Source organism: Grammomys surdaster, unplaced genomic scaffold (assembly GCF_004785775.1).
Source record: "Grammomys surdaster isolate TR1022 unplaced genomic scaffold, NIH_TR_1.0 125187, whole genome shotgun sequence".
Classification (NCBI taxonomy): Eukaryota; Metazoa; Chordata; class Mammalia; order Rodentia; family Muridae; genus Grammomys; species Grammomys surdaster.
This window is the reverse complement of record NW_021620078.1, coordinates 190,504-205,367: the sequence shown is the minus strand read 5'-3', so window position 1 is coordinate 205,367 and position 14,864 is coordinate 190,504. Positions and strand designations below refer to the sequence as shown.

The window sequence follows — 14,864 nt, the reverse complement described above, 5'->3', positions numbered from 1 at the left end:
AACACGAAACAACACAAACAGCAGCAACTAATACAGAAATCCCGCTATCATCCTTGGCTTGAAACTCAAGCCACTTAAAGGAGAGGGCACTACCTACCACTCCGCGTCTCATCATATGGGTAGTTAGCCACAAGGTCTCCTCCGTGCAGATTGGCAGAAAGCACAAACGGAATGTCCATGATCCAGTGAATGACAGCCTTGGTCTCGGGGGCAAGCTGTCCCAAAGAGTAAAGATCACAAGACTCAGAAGCTGACAATGGCCATTGGTGACGTCACAGAAAAGACAAACAAAATATTCTTAGGAACGATACTCAACATGCCAGGATTTGTTATGAAAAAATAGTTCAGTCGCGTTTAGATTTCCTTAAAAGTTCTACTTTGAGGAAATATCTCCTCCCTCCCCACCCCCCGGTTGAAAGCAACATACAAGTCACATTGGATCCCCTTCCTCTGTCTGCCATGGCTCACACAGCCTTAAGAATAATTCTGAACAAATCGAGAAATGCCTATCGAACAATAAAGTTTTTCCTCCACATAGTTCAAACACATGGCAGACTTTATTTCCCATTATTTCTTACTATCTTTCCATTTCCCTTCAACTACTTCAGACGTTGCCTTTATGAAAGAAAATAGATCAAGTCTCACTCAGAAAATCTGTTTACTTTGGAACGGCCATCTTGTGCTTTAAACAGAAGCACACGTTTTAGGAATTCACGCTGTCTTCAATGACTCATGGTCTTTCTTGGGAGCAAACAATAAGAAATTCATAACACAAGAAAAAATCAACTTGATTCTTTTGTGGGATGAACCATTCATAGCAAGAAGGAACGACCTCAAACCTCTATCTAGGCACCTCTGGAAAAAAAGGGAAGGCTTCCCTGAGATGAGAGCTACCCCGTCTTTCCAGGACACAGTGCATAGTGGCATCTGAGGTTGTAGTTTTGTATTTCTGTGCTGTTTACGATCAGGTCTTGCTCAAAGGGTTTCTACTGAGCACTGCAGCATCCTCGCTGGATCTGCAGTTACTTGCCGATGTTTCATAGAGCAGAGTCCAAAGGCCAAGTGCCGCTAAGTAGCATCCAATTTTACACAGGCAAGGATTCAAACCCAGGCTACAAGGCCTAGGGATCACTCGGACTTTCAGGACTAAACGTGTTCTGATTTCCCCATAGGGTGGTCATACTTGTGGGAAAGTGTGATTTAGATGAGGCTACAGTTAACTGATGGCAAAGGAAGTTTATACCAGACAAATAAGTTCTGGTGTTCCACAACACAGCACGGTTTATAAAGACCTAGAAGAAGACTAGGGAGGTGGCTCAGAGACCAAGAGAACGTACTGCTCTTCTGGAGAACCTAGCTTTACTTCCCAGCACCCACATTAGGCAGTTCACAACCACCTGTCATTCCAGCTTCAGAAAATCTAACACTCTTCTGGATTCTGTAGACACCACATACATGTCACACATACACACACACACACACATGCACACACATACAAAAATAAATAAACAAAAATTTAAAACAATAAAAGAATAAGAAAAATTGTAAGGTTTCTCAGTATAAAGAGATAAGGGATGGCTAAGGAGCTGGAAACGCTGATCACGCTGATTGATCGTTACACCTTCACATACGTATGGATGGACCCTCTCAAACCCCACAAATGTAAAGTTACGTGTCAATCAAAAACAAAAAGAGCTGTGCACTATTTTTATTATTTCTCTGGTTGGTTTTATTCTCTCTACCAATCAATGTGAGATGTAGACTATAAAGACGTACAAGCTTTAATGTAAATGACTTCATAATTTTGACCCATAAACACATCTACTCATTTATATCTGACTTATCTTTCATTTGTAACAATATATTCATTTGAAATTAAACCTGTTTTGGAACAAGCTCAGATATAGTCCTGGACACACATGCAGCCCTCAACTTTTGTCTGCTAGCTCTCTTTCATCTGTACATATTACTAATATGCATGCTACTGTTTTCAAAACCAATCAAGTAAATCCCACCATTGGACAAAATAAAAAGGGATTCTCTTTGACTATGAGCAGTCTTGATTCTAACTAGTGCTGGGAGTCCCTGATTACTATAGTTACCTAACTGATCCATTCTGTGGGTAACCCCTAAGAGCAAGACCCTGGAAAATCACACAGCCATTTATGACTTTAAAACTTTAAAACTCCTGTAAGTGTGCTGGCAAGATGGCTCGGGGGCAACGGGGATTGTTGCTAAGCCTGATAATCTGAGTTTATCCAAAGGAACCACAAGGCAAAAGAGAGCTGGCTCCCAAAGGTTGCCCTCTGACCTCCATGAACACTTATAACCAACACACACACACACACACACACAAACACAAATAAATAAATAATTAAGTAAATATAAATTGTTTTAAAACTTCTAAACTTTTCCATTTTAAAGACTTTTAAGCATAAGTCAATGACATCTTCTATAGTTAGATAGCTGTGGCATTTAAAGTATGTTGAAGCTATATTTATTCAGATTCCTTCACAACTCCAGCCAGTAAAGAGAAGCATAACACTAATAAATTATCGGATGTATTTTAAGCCCTGCTGTCTTCAAGCAATTCAGGCCAAGGCTCTCGTGCTAAACTCAGGCAACCATGGAGGTAGCCAGGCTAAGAAGCTTGGGGCCAGAGGAGAATGACTTAGGAGTGAAACTGGGAAAGCCAGAGAAGAATTTTATTACTAATGTCTGAGATGCCCTAATGGTGTCTCTCTCTGGAACATGGAGCTTCCTAGTAAGATAGGAAGTTTTTTTTGCTCCCATCTGTCATGCACATACCCCACAAATCCTGAATCTGTATCCAAGGAACTCTGCATCCTAAACCATGATTCCTGACACACAAAACAAAATAAGCCTTGAAAAGCAATGCCCTTTTGAGGGGTGAAGATACTATGTTGAGAAATAAGAACTTGAAAATGAAGACTACATAGGACCACTGATGAAGCACGTGGTCTGAGTCTAAATCCTTAATGTCACATGTGAAGGAGGGGGGCCACACACGCATTATTAGTTATCTTTTGTTAGTCACTTCTCTATTGTTGTGATTTGACAACAGCACCAAGGCAACTTAGAGAAGAAACAGTTCGCGTACGTCTCACAGTTTCAGAGGGTTAGAGTCGGTGATCAGCAGGGCAGGGAAGTGACATCCTCCTTCAACACCTCCTAATCCCCAAATAGTTTCACCAACTGAGGACCAAGTATTCAAATGCATGAGTCCGTGAGGGCCATTGTTATTCAAACCATGAAAGATTTACTATAACAAATAAATCTGACTCATATCTCAAGTAATGAATTAAAGTTGAATTACGTTTTGTTTAATGCAAAAGTGGCGTTGAGTTTTTTTTTTTTAATGAAATCTCTCAAAAGTACATAAGCATGTCTCTCTTTTTAAGATTTGGTGGGATTTTTTGTAATTATGTGTACCTGTGGGTTTGTGTACATGAGTGCAGTGCCTCCAGAGGCCAGAAGAGGGCACCAGATCCCATGGAGCTGGTATTACAGTGGTTGCAATCTTTCCAACATCGGTGGTGGGAACCAAACTCAGTCTTCTGTAAGAGCAGCAAGTGCTCTTGACCAGTGAGCCATCTCCCCAGGCTCCATTGGCATCTCATAATGGAATTTCCCAAAGCAAATGTATACAGACACCATAGTGCAATCATGCACACATGAGTCAGGTTTAACTAGAGAGGGAAACTTCCATACTGACTGGAAACAATCTCATGTGCACCAAGTTGCCAATAAGTCCTCCTGCGAAGAAGAGATTCTCACAGTTTTTCTAGGAGGGGCAACAGGAAATATTTTCCTCTTTTAGAGTTAAAGACATATTAATGCATGTGCTAGAGAAGTCATGCGGACAAACACCAGAGCCAGCCTTCGTGGCCTCCTTTCTGTCTTACCCCTTACAGCTGATTACACTGTGCTGCACTCTTCCGCCCAGCCCCACCACTTCCTGGCTCTCCCTTCTCCTGAAAGTCAGTTTCAGGATAGGAAACTGTAAAGACATCTATGACTCAGAAGGAGGGAAGTTTGTCTCTTAATACCAGATACTGTGAGACTCCTCCATGCACGGCCCATGTCTCAAACTAGCTCCTCCAGTAAGCTCAGCCTGTATCCTAGATGCAGAATCCTACTGCAGAACTTTGAGCCAAAGATCAGGAATCCCCACGTCCTGGAGCCGCCTCCCAATGTCCTGGAGGCAAACTAAGGAATAAGTCAGCCAGCAACCACAGTATCCACAGGCTATCCAAAGGGTCCCGGAGCTATAGTGAAATTCTATTTTCCAAAATCCCACTTAAGAACATTCTGGAAGTAAAGGACACCACAAGGCAGATGCAGCAGCACTTGGGGATAGAAGTAGAAGGATTTCAAAATCAAGGCTAGCCTGGGCTAAGAAGCAAGACCCTATCTCCAAAGACCAAAATAAATAAGTAAAGACTCAAGAAGGAAAAGGAGACAATGGGGCTGAAGTAAGCCAGGAACTGAGATGGAAACGAATGGGGTCAGGAGGTCAAGTCTTTGGGCAATAAGGGGTAACTGCTGACAGAGATAGAAAGTGAAAGACCTTGATGATAGGGATGAAGGAAAGAAAAGCTGTTCTAAAGGAAAACATTTGTTTCTTGATAAGCTGAGCTTGGAGTCCTAGGCATCACCTGAGAAGGGGACCCAGTGAGCAAGGGAAACAGAACAACAGAAGTTCCCCGGAGGTCTGGAAGGAATAAGAGATGTGGAACTTCAGGGATCTTATACAGCAGCTGACGGGAACATTCCGGGCAAGGATATGAGTCCTGGGAAGTAGGTAAACGTAAAGTAGGACCCGCTGGGAGGCTGTGTCTCCTCCAAGACAGACAGATTTGAGGAGCAATGGAAAAGGTAGGTGTGCTAGTTTGACTGTGCTTGGCCCAGGGTGTGGCACTATTTGGAGGTGTGGCCTTGTTGGAGTAAGTATGGCTTTCTTAGAGTGGGTGTATCACTGTGAATGTGGGCTTTAAGACTCTCACCTCACCCTAGCTGCCTTGGAAGTCAGTCTTCTAGCAGACTTCAGATACAGATGTAGAACTCTCAGCTCCTCCTGCACCATGCCTGCCTGGACTCTGCCATGTTCCCACTTTGTCGATAATGGACTGAACCTTTGAACCTGTAAGCCAGCCCCAATTAAATGTTGTCCCTCATAAGAGTTGCCTTGGTCACGGTGTCTAAGAGAGTAGATGATGTGGAATTTTACAGGAGAAGGTTTAGGGGAAAAGGACAAAGATCTACACTGTGGAGTCCTGCACAGCTAACTTGGAGGTCAGATGGGGGAAGGGCTTCCTCCAGCCAAGACTCTCAACTGTGTTCTCTGCTTCCCCATCCCCTTCCTTTCCACACTTTATCCTTAGTCCTCAGAGGCAAGCAAAGTCCCAGACTCCAGCCCCTCCAGCCTTGGCCTGGAGAATCAAGAGTCTCACTCAAGATTTATGCCACTTAAGCCCAGCACTCAGGAGGACAGAGGCAGGCAGATCTCTGAGTTTGATGCCAGCCTGGACTACAGAGTGAGTTCCAGGACAGTCAAAGTTATAGAGAGAAACCCTGTCTCAAAAACAGAAAACAAAAAACAAACAAACAAAGAAAAAGATTCATGCCACTCTTTTGTCGTTCACTGTACCGAAGACTCTGGAACATACTTCCCCAGCTACGGAATAGACCCTGGGAATGCCACACACATGCTACCTTCGCATTTTGGTCCACAATTTTCTTCAGATTCTTCAGCAGGTGATTGTTGGGACCGCCCTCTTTCTCATTAACATACACGATCCTATCCAGGTCTGGGAAGTTACGGTTCAGATCTATTCCCTGGGCATTGCTGCGGCCCACGAACCAGTCCTTCAGCTCGCCGGGCTAAGAGAGAAAACCGAAAAGTCGCCATTGCTCATCAGTGCAGTCGATATCTACGTAACATCCCCGCTATTGCCCTCAAAAATTAATTACTGAGATTGCCTATTACAATATCCTCCCAATACTACTGTGCTCACTGCTTTATCCACATACTTATGAAGGTGCCCAATTTAAAATATTTGTTATAAACATTTTGAAAAGGGTAGCTTTGGCCGGGCGGTGGTGGCGCATGCCTTTAATCCCAGCACTTGAGAGGCAGAGACAGGTGGATTTCTGAGTTCGAGGCCAGCCTGGTCTACAGAGTGAGTTCCAGGACAGCCCGGGCTACACAGAGAAGCATTGTCTCGAAAAAACGAAAAAAAAAAAAAAGAAAAGAAAAAGTAAAAAAAGAAAAAGAGTAGTTTTAACGAATATTTTAAGTTAATAATAGTTATATATAAGAGGTGTTTAGCAGATTTCAATAATTGTCGGTACAAACTCATTGATTATAGGTGACCTATTTAAAAATCACACCACCAACAATTAGAATCATGTAAAATTGCCCCTGTGAATCACAGAAGTCTGATTTTTAAATCTACAAATGGGTGAATAATACTAAGAACTTAAGATGAATTAGACATGAGTCTCTTATGTGTTAATAACTTCAATGCCTTTTACAGGTTTCTTTTAAAAAAATAATAATTTGTTCTGCTTCAAAATCCTGAAGAAAAGATCCTAAGTGTCTTTATAATAAAATGATCAGCCTGAGAAAAGGTAAATGTGTTTATAATGTTTAATTATTATATAACATGCTTCAGAATTTTACATTATACACCAGAAACAGAACACGCAACAACTATAATGTTCATAATTGTGTCCAATCAAAATGTAAGCCCACGTATTTTCTCTGTAAAAGCCATTAGTACCAGATATAGTCATGCATGCATCCCTTTAATGCCAGCATTCAAGAGGCAGAAGCAGAACATTCTGTGGAAATTCAAGGCCAGCCTGGTCTACAAAGCAAGATCCAAACCACCTGTGCTACAGAGTGAAACCCTGTCTCGAAAAGAAAGCCATTAATTTTTAGTCTGGTATTTACAATGTATACAATTATTTTTATTGTAAACATGGGAATTTGAGGTTTGTTTTGGTTTTGGTTTTGTGGGGTGTGGGGGAAGGGGGTGAGGTGGCACTGTGTCTTTGCTGATCTTTCATAAAACCAGCAATTAAAGCAATTAAACCTTGGTCAAATAGTGATCTAATTAAAAGTCATTCTTCCTTCGTCCAGCAGAGAGCGCTAGGATGCCAATTCACCCAGCTGCAGGCATAGCAGTAGGCATCACTTAACAGTGATTCTCAGTCATCCTGACGCTGAGACTCCTTAATGCCATTCCTTGTGTTGTGGTGACCCCTCAACCATAAAATCATTTTTGTTGTGACTTCACAACTGATATTTTACTGCCACTATGAATCATAATGAAAAGATCTGTGCTTTCCGATGGTCATAGGCTACCCCCGTGAAAGAGTGGCTCATTCCCATGGGAATCACAACCTACAGGTTGAGAGCCACTGCTTTAAAGGCAAATTTGCCTAGTCACAACTATGAGTAAAGAAGTGTCATTTATTGAGCAGTTCAGTAAAACACTGTTAAAGTATTAACTTATTTACAAAATTTCTCATTAAACCTTCTGGTGAAGAACTCTCTTACCAGCAAGTTGGACTATGTGTCACTCACAGTCTGTAAACCCTAGGCATTACTGTGGCATCATGGATAGACAAGTACACACACATTAATATATCAGAAAGATGAAGAAGGCAGGCCACCCACCCTGCTGGGTGCTCACCTGAGATGCTGCTTTCTCAAAGCCATCGGGGTTCAGGGACGGCATGATGTGAATTCGGGTATTGTGGATCAGGTTGACAATGGTCTCGTTCCCTTTCTGGTACTCGTTACACAGGTACTGAGCCAAGAAGATGAGCAGTTCCCGTCCAACCGCCTCATTACCATGCATGTTCCCAATGTATTTAAATTCGGGTTCACCTAAAAGACAAAAAAATGCATAGTAAGAGGCACTTTCTATGTCACCAAAAAGAATCAGAGGACACTCACGCTATGCTGACACAAGCCTAGACGTATCTGGGAAGAGGGAGCCTTAATTGAGAAATGCTTCCATGAGACTGCCCTGTAGGCAAATCTAAAGGACATTTCCTCCATGAAAGGTTGATTTGGGAGAGCCCAGCTCACCGGGGGCTGGGTCACCCCTTGGAAGTTGGTCCTCCGTGGTACAAGAAAACAGTCTGAGCTAGCCGTGGAGTGCAAGCCAGTAAGCGGCCCATGAGTGCGTGGCCTCTGCTTCAGCCCCTGCCTCCATGTCCCTGCCCTGAGTTCTTGCCCTGATTTCCATGGATGATGGGCAGTAATGAGAAAGTATAAACCAAAGCACCTCACTCCCCAAGCTGGTTTTGACTATGCTCTTTATCACACCCATAGAAAAGAGACTAGGGTGACTACACAAAATACATATTATTTATCTATTAATTTATCGTGACTAGACAGCAGCTTCTTTTCCCTCTAAACAGAATGTCTGAGAAATCCTCCTGGGGTGTTAGAGCTGTCCCCAAACATTCTATGGCTCCATCCTCCCAGTCCTCTCTCCTGTCCTGCTGACTATCTCTTGCAAAATTGTGTCCACACGCAGTTCTGGTGTAAAGGCTTGAGGCCCTTCCTGCATTAGGAAGTAGGGTCATCAAGAAAGTAATTGAGGTTCACTGAAGTCCCAAGATTCTTGCTGAATAAGACCTGTTATCCTAACAGAAAGAGAAGATCATGAATTCTCTCTCTTCACTGAGGAAAGACCCTGTGAAATCTGACACATTAAGGAGGTGTCTACCTCTACCTGTGTGCCAGGAAGAGAGTGTTGATCACAAACCACGTCTGTTCCACCTCCATCTTAAGTTTCTCCAAAACTCATGGAGGGAATGACCTCTATTGCTTACATCAGCCAGAGTGAGGGGACTCTAGCCAGCTCACAAACATGACCCTGGCAGGTCTTGCCCTTCTCCCCATCCCCTCTGCCTTGCCCTCTTTTCCCCCATTCCCTCTGCCTTGCTAAAATCTGTTAGATTACATTCTTAAGGCTAGCCACCAAGGTCTATCCCCTTATTTGCCAATTCTTCCTCCTGAGGCTGACTGCTGTGGTGCAGTTATCAAAGTATTGAAGTCCAGCAATCAAAAGATCCCTTTGGTCCACCTAATTAACATGCCCAATTAAAATTAAACACCCTATCCTCACACGCATTTTCCTATGTGCCGCATCGGTCTCCTCTCTATCCCGAGGCAGTCCTTTGTCCTACATCAGATAAATACTCCTCCTCTGTCTCCTCTTCTTCATCCCTTCTTCTTTATCCTCCATCTCCTGTCTTTGTCTCTTATCCCCTGCCCTTTGTCCCCTTGAGACAAATAAATCTGCTCTGTGCTGAGAACTTGGCCTTGGGGGTCCTGAGCTGATACCATTTCTTACACAGAGTACAGTCTTTGTTATGGCAGCCCAACCAGGCTCACACCCTAACACTGATAAGACACTGTATGCCCTTGTAGGTTATATCCTATACTTTGTTTTCTTACATAATCCTCAGCAGACATTTTAAGGGTAAACAGGCATCTATCCATCTCTATTTTATAGATGGAATAACTGAAATCCACACTGCTTAAGACACCTGATCTTGACTGGACAGTCCATGAAACCAGAACACAAATCCCAGTCTTCTGCACTAGTTAAAAGTCTATCCTCTCTTTTCCCCCTGAGCCATAAAGATTAAAAGGAGACATGCTGTGTGGGATCAGCCCCTGCACCAGCTCTCACTGGCTGACCTTCTGTAAGTCATTTCAGAGCTCATTTTCTCTGCTTCCCATCTTAAAAATAGAGAAAACAACAGGTTGCACCTTGTGGAGAAGATAAGAAATAATGGCTGCAAATACCTGTACCTGGAAATAGCCACTCTCCTGAGTTTGCTGTCATTATTCCTAACAGTATTGTGTCACTGTGAGATTCTTTGTCAGACACAATCCAATTTATCCTTTGTAACTAATTACTCGGTGTAATAGGGAGACTGTTTCTGTTATCAAGATGGCACAAATACAGCCCAGGGAGAGAAAGTGTTGCTGAAAGACTGAAATGGAATGCAGTCGCCCATTTCTTCCCCTCTGTGGTGCATTCTGGGAGAAGTCCTGATGCTCCAGAAGAATGTGGCAGACAGTTGGTCTTCCCAAGTCCTGCCCTTCTGCTCCTCAGAAGGGCTGTCTACCTCAGTTTCTTCAGCGGAAAGGATGCTCTCACTTATAAAATCATGAGACTGCTCCTCTGAGTATTTAAAGAGACAGCATAGTCCTATCTATCTCTATCTATCTATCTATCTATCTATCTATCTATCTATCTATCTATCTATCTATCTATCCCTCCTTCCCCCTCCCTCTCTCCCTCCCTCAAATGTATTACTGAAATATCCTCTGCCTAGGATTTGAAAGCCTCTGACTGGAGTGGCTGCTCACCATGCAAGTCTGCTCTTGGGTGTCCTTGTTCGGTCTCCTCCAGAGTTTATGCTAATCTTAATCTGAGGATTAAGGTGGGAAGTGGGGTGGTGTTATTTATATCCAGCTCACTTTGTTTTCCTTTAAGGAAGTGCCTGTAACTAAGCTACCTGCAAGGGACTGGTCAAGGGGCATGGGAGAGGAGAAGGGTGAAAAATGTTCCCTTCACTTCTGGTCTCAAATCACACCTGCTTTTCTTTCTGTGAAAGAGTGTCCTTAACTCTGTCCCTTACTGTGTGGAACATCTGGTTGGGGCAGAGGAGAAACTGTTGCATAGAGGAGGTGAGAAATAATACAGTGAGAAAGCTAGGATGATTCCATGGCAGACTTTAAATTGGCAGTTAAGGAGACTAGGCCTAAAAACTGGACAAGTCCAGGCAAGGCCAGGCAAGTCATTGACTAATAGAAAAAACTCCAGGTTCCTGCCTTCAGGCCCAGGTAATGGAACGTCCCAGCCACCTGGCCTGAAGCAAAAACAATGGGTCAGCAGCAGTTTCCAGACTTCCTCACCTACTTCCTCAGTAACAGTTCCCAGACCTTCCCCAGCAAGTTTCCAGCCCCCACACCCTGGTAATGGAATGTCCATAGAGATGAACCCAACAGATTCACATAGAGGTCACCTATCCCAGAGTTCCCTAAAGTGCTTTAGATCAGGCCTACAAGCTCGATTGGTGGTCTCTCTCAATCTTGGTAATGGAAGACCCCAGCATGCTGGATCTCTGCAGAATAAACTCTGTGTTTACATACTGTTTGAGTCCAGGGTATCATTCTTCAGTGAATCATGGATCCTTGCAATAGGTAAGAGAATGGTGAGAGATGAAAAGGGAAGAGAGGAGAGGAGAAATCAAGGTAAAAGAAGGAGCTGGGAGAATGCAGATTAGAGGGTCAGACAAGAATAGAGAGGGAGAGGATGAAAGAGATGAGAGAATGAGGAGAGAGGTAGGGTCAGAGAGGATGGAAAAAGAGGAAAGTGGGGACAACGGTGCAAGCAAATAAAGATGAGAAGCCATCTCACGTTGTTTGAGAAAACTGACTGGGTGGGTATCGTGGTTCCCCACCCCCAGCACAATCTGAAGCTTCCCGTCACTGGAAAGTGGGAACTTGCTCCATATCTTGAAGAAAGAATGACTGAACTGAATTGTTTTAATTCTCTGAGTTTCCATTTTAAAAGAGAAACACTACCAGTTTTATGATTACCGCTACATTATCTTGTCACTGTGAGATTCTTTGTCAGACATAACCTAATTTATTCATTGTAACTAATTACCCAGTATAATAGGAGTGATGATCACTTATCCAAATTTGTCCCATCTGCTTCAGTCAGGCAGTTTCTTTTGCATTTGAGCACAAATGCTTTGGGGTTGTGCACATTCTCTTTGTTTCTACTAGGGGTGTCACCATTCCCTATGCCACACTTGCTTGTGACTCTTGATATCTTGGTCAAAAATATTTCACTATTGTTTCTGGTTTTCGCCTGTGCAGAAAATTCCTTTCATAGCAACTCTCCCCCAAAAAATGTTTATTTTACTTATGAGTAGATAAAAAAAATTCTTTGAGTAAACATGAGACAACATATGTCATTATAATGAACATACAAATATATCAAAATAAAAAAATCAAGGTAATTGTGCCAACACAAAATAAGGAAAGTTATCCCTGACCTCAGAAAGAAATTGAGCCATTACACAATGCAAGCTCCAGAATACAAAATGCTCAATTCTTTTCAGCAGGCTGACATGACATAGGAGATGGAGTCACGACAATTAAATATAATATATGTTGGGTTGCATATAAATCCCCTAGCAAAAGAGACTACAGGGAACTCAGAAGCAAATAAAATAGCAAATAAAAAAATTCCTAAACTCTAGGATCGTGAGGTTTGAGGACATAGCTGTGTGCTTGAACGCTGTCAGGGATGAAGCAATGATGGGGCTGGGGGAGGTGTTGGCCATACCATGACCCTGCTTCAAGATTCTAAACCACACTATCTCCTGAATCTCATAGGCCTCCCCAAGCCAGACCCCACCTAAAGCCAGAGTGAACCATTTGTTAAGAAATAACTTTTCATTATTATTGTTGTGCACATGTCTGTGTGTGTGATGTGTGAGGGATACGGAAGACGCGTGGATGTCAGAAAGCAACTCTCTGCTCCCCTCCCACACTAAGCCTGCAAGTTCTATTAGAGATGAAATGGTGTCTACTTCAGCCTGTAAGCCTGTCAACCATACTGTGCAGGGAACCTCTAATATGAAAAGTCCCTAATAAATAGTAACCCAGGGAAATCTTACATGGTAAGTTAAACATCCAAATCCCATCTCCCTACACAGTGAAAGGGAGTAAGTGAAAAACTGAAGGGAACTTGAAGTATCATAAAGAAACTCTGTATCCGATGGAGAATATTTAGAAGCCTCCATGGCTTCCCTTCCTAGTGGAAATTCCTCTTTGGGAGTGGAGGCAGCAGGGTTGAGAACAGCTGATTTCCCAAGAAGGAGCTTAATCTCCATGGTCACCACAAAACCAGGCAAGAGTTCTCTAATTGTTATTTTTGTTGTTGTTGTAGAGGCTAAGCGACAGATTCTGAAAAAACTGCTTTCAGAACCTTAATACCAAAACTGAGTCTCAATTGAAGACTTCCTGAGTGGGAATACATGGTTCTCACAGTGCCAGCGTGTCTTCAGGGGGCTGAGGGGAGCACAGGGACAGGTGGTGGCATTTGTCTTCCTATTTACAGTGTGTTCAGGAAAGAACAAGCACCAGCTTCTCCGGGGCTGAAGCTGCCAGGTGCGTCACTCCTTGTAGATGCCATTGACGATGCACACGCAACCACATGGGCTCCCTCATCTCTCTCCTAGCAACCGGAAGGCAAAGGGCATCATGAAGCACAACTCTCCGAAGAACAATTTCCTCGCTCACTAGCAAACTCATTTCATCTTTGGGTGATAAATGTCAAGTTCCAGGGTTGGCAACTGAACATTAGCACAGGAGCAGGCAGATTACACAGGGGGTGCTCAGGAAGCTTGTCCTCTGTCCCCCACCAATTACCACATAGTTCTTTTTAAGCTATCTGTACTGAAGTTTTTTTCACAAGGCAATAGTCTTCAATCGAGAGGTTATTAAAAGACAGTCAGCATATATAGAGAACCCTATTTAATACGGTTCTCTATAACTTCTCTATAAGATATCAAGCTTCTTTTCTCATCTGTAGTATAGAATAACTAAGATACCTGCTAAGACTGACATTCTCATTAATACAAGTAACCCAAGTGTACTTTTGTGTGTCAGCTTGACACAAGCTGGAGCCAGCAAAGGAAGGAGCCTCCGTTGAGGAAATGTCCCCATGAGATCCAGCTGTAAGGCATTGTCTCAATTAGTGATCAGTGGGTGAGGATCCAGACTATTGTTGGTGGTGCCATCCCTGGGCTGGTCTTTCTGGGTTCTATAAGAAAGCAGGCTGAGCAAACCGTGAGTAAGCAGGCCAGTAAGCAGCATCCCTCCATGGCCTCTGCACCAGCTCCTGCCTCTGGGTTCCACCTTTGCTTGAGTTCCTATCCTGACTTCCTCCAATGATGGATTGTGGTCTGGAAGCAAAAGAGAAACCCTTTCCTCCCCCAACTTGCTTTTTGGTCATGGTGTTTTGTCAAAGCGGTAGAAAGCTTGACTACGATAACAAGGTAAGAACAATCTCTGTTTTAAAAATAGAATCCACAAAGTTTTGTTTTCATTTTTATTTTCTTAAGTCTTGCTAAGTAACCCAGACTGGCCGATGCTCCGATGCTTTTCAGCCTCCTCAGTACTTGGATTGAAACAGGTAGATATTACCAAACCTGGCAAGATCCACAAAAGGCAGAAATGACTTCATAAATCCCAACCATAGAGCACCAAAAGATTTTAAGCCTACCCTTATTACTCTTAATTTGCTAAATCTATGTATTAGTATGACTCAAAATAAATATATCAGGAAACACAATTTAAAGAAAATTTTCTTGCCACAAAAGTAAAATGTTAATATTTTACTCCTGAGAAATACACCCACTAGGCTTAATGTATAGATACAGTTTGAAACAGTAGGTAAACTAGCAATGCTCTCAAATGTAGAAAGAATTTATACTGTAAAATGATCTGGGAGGTTTTAAAGCAGAGGTTCAGAAGCCCAGTAGTCTAAAAGAAATACTCAAACAGGGCCAGCCAGATATCTCATCTGGTAAAGGTGCCTGCTGTCGAGCCTCAGGATCCAAATTTGATCCTCAACACACATATATGATAAATAAAATTTCATCTAAAAATGTTTAAAAGAAACAGCCAACTGTAAAGACAAATGTAAAAACAGTATATCTGCTATATTTCCTATAAGAAAAAGAAAGGTAGGAGAGAGGGAGGAAGGGAGGGAGAGAAGGAG

The 14,864-nt window shown here is 42.8% G+C and overlaps 1 protein-coding gene across 1 annotated transcript in view; it reads right to left on the bottom strand.

Moving 5' to 3' along the window:
* Cpe (carboxypeptidase E) overlaps window positions 1–14,864 on the bottom strand; it is a 96,878-nt gene that overhangs the window by 16,898 nt on the left and 65,116 nt on the right. Inside the window, exons 2-4 of the mRNA XM_028785353.1 lie at window positions 7,725–7,921; window positions 5,737–5,904; window positions 98–215 (exon numbers count right to left, since the gene is read on the bottom strand). Of these exons, the coding sequence (XP_028641186.1) occupies window positions 98–215; window positions 5,737–5,904; window positions 7,725–7,921 (483 nt within the window). The remainder of the gene's footprint in view (window positions 1–97; window positions 216–5,736; window positions 5,905–7,724; window positions 7,922–14,864) is intronic.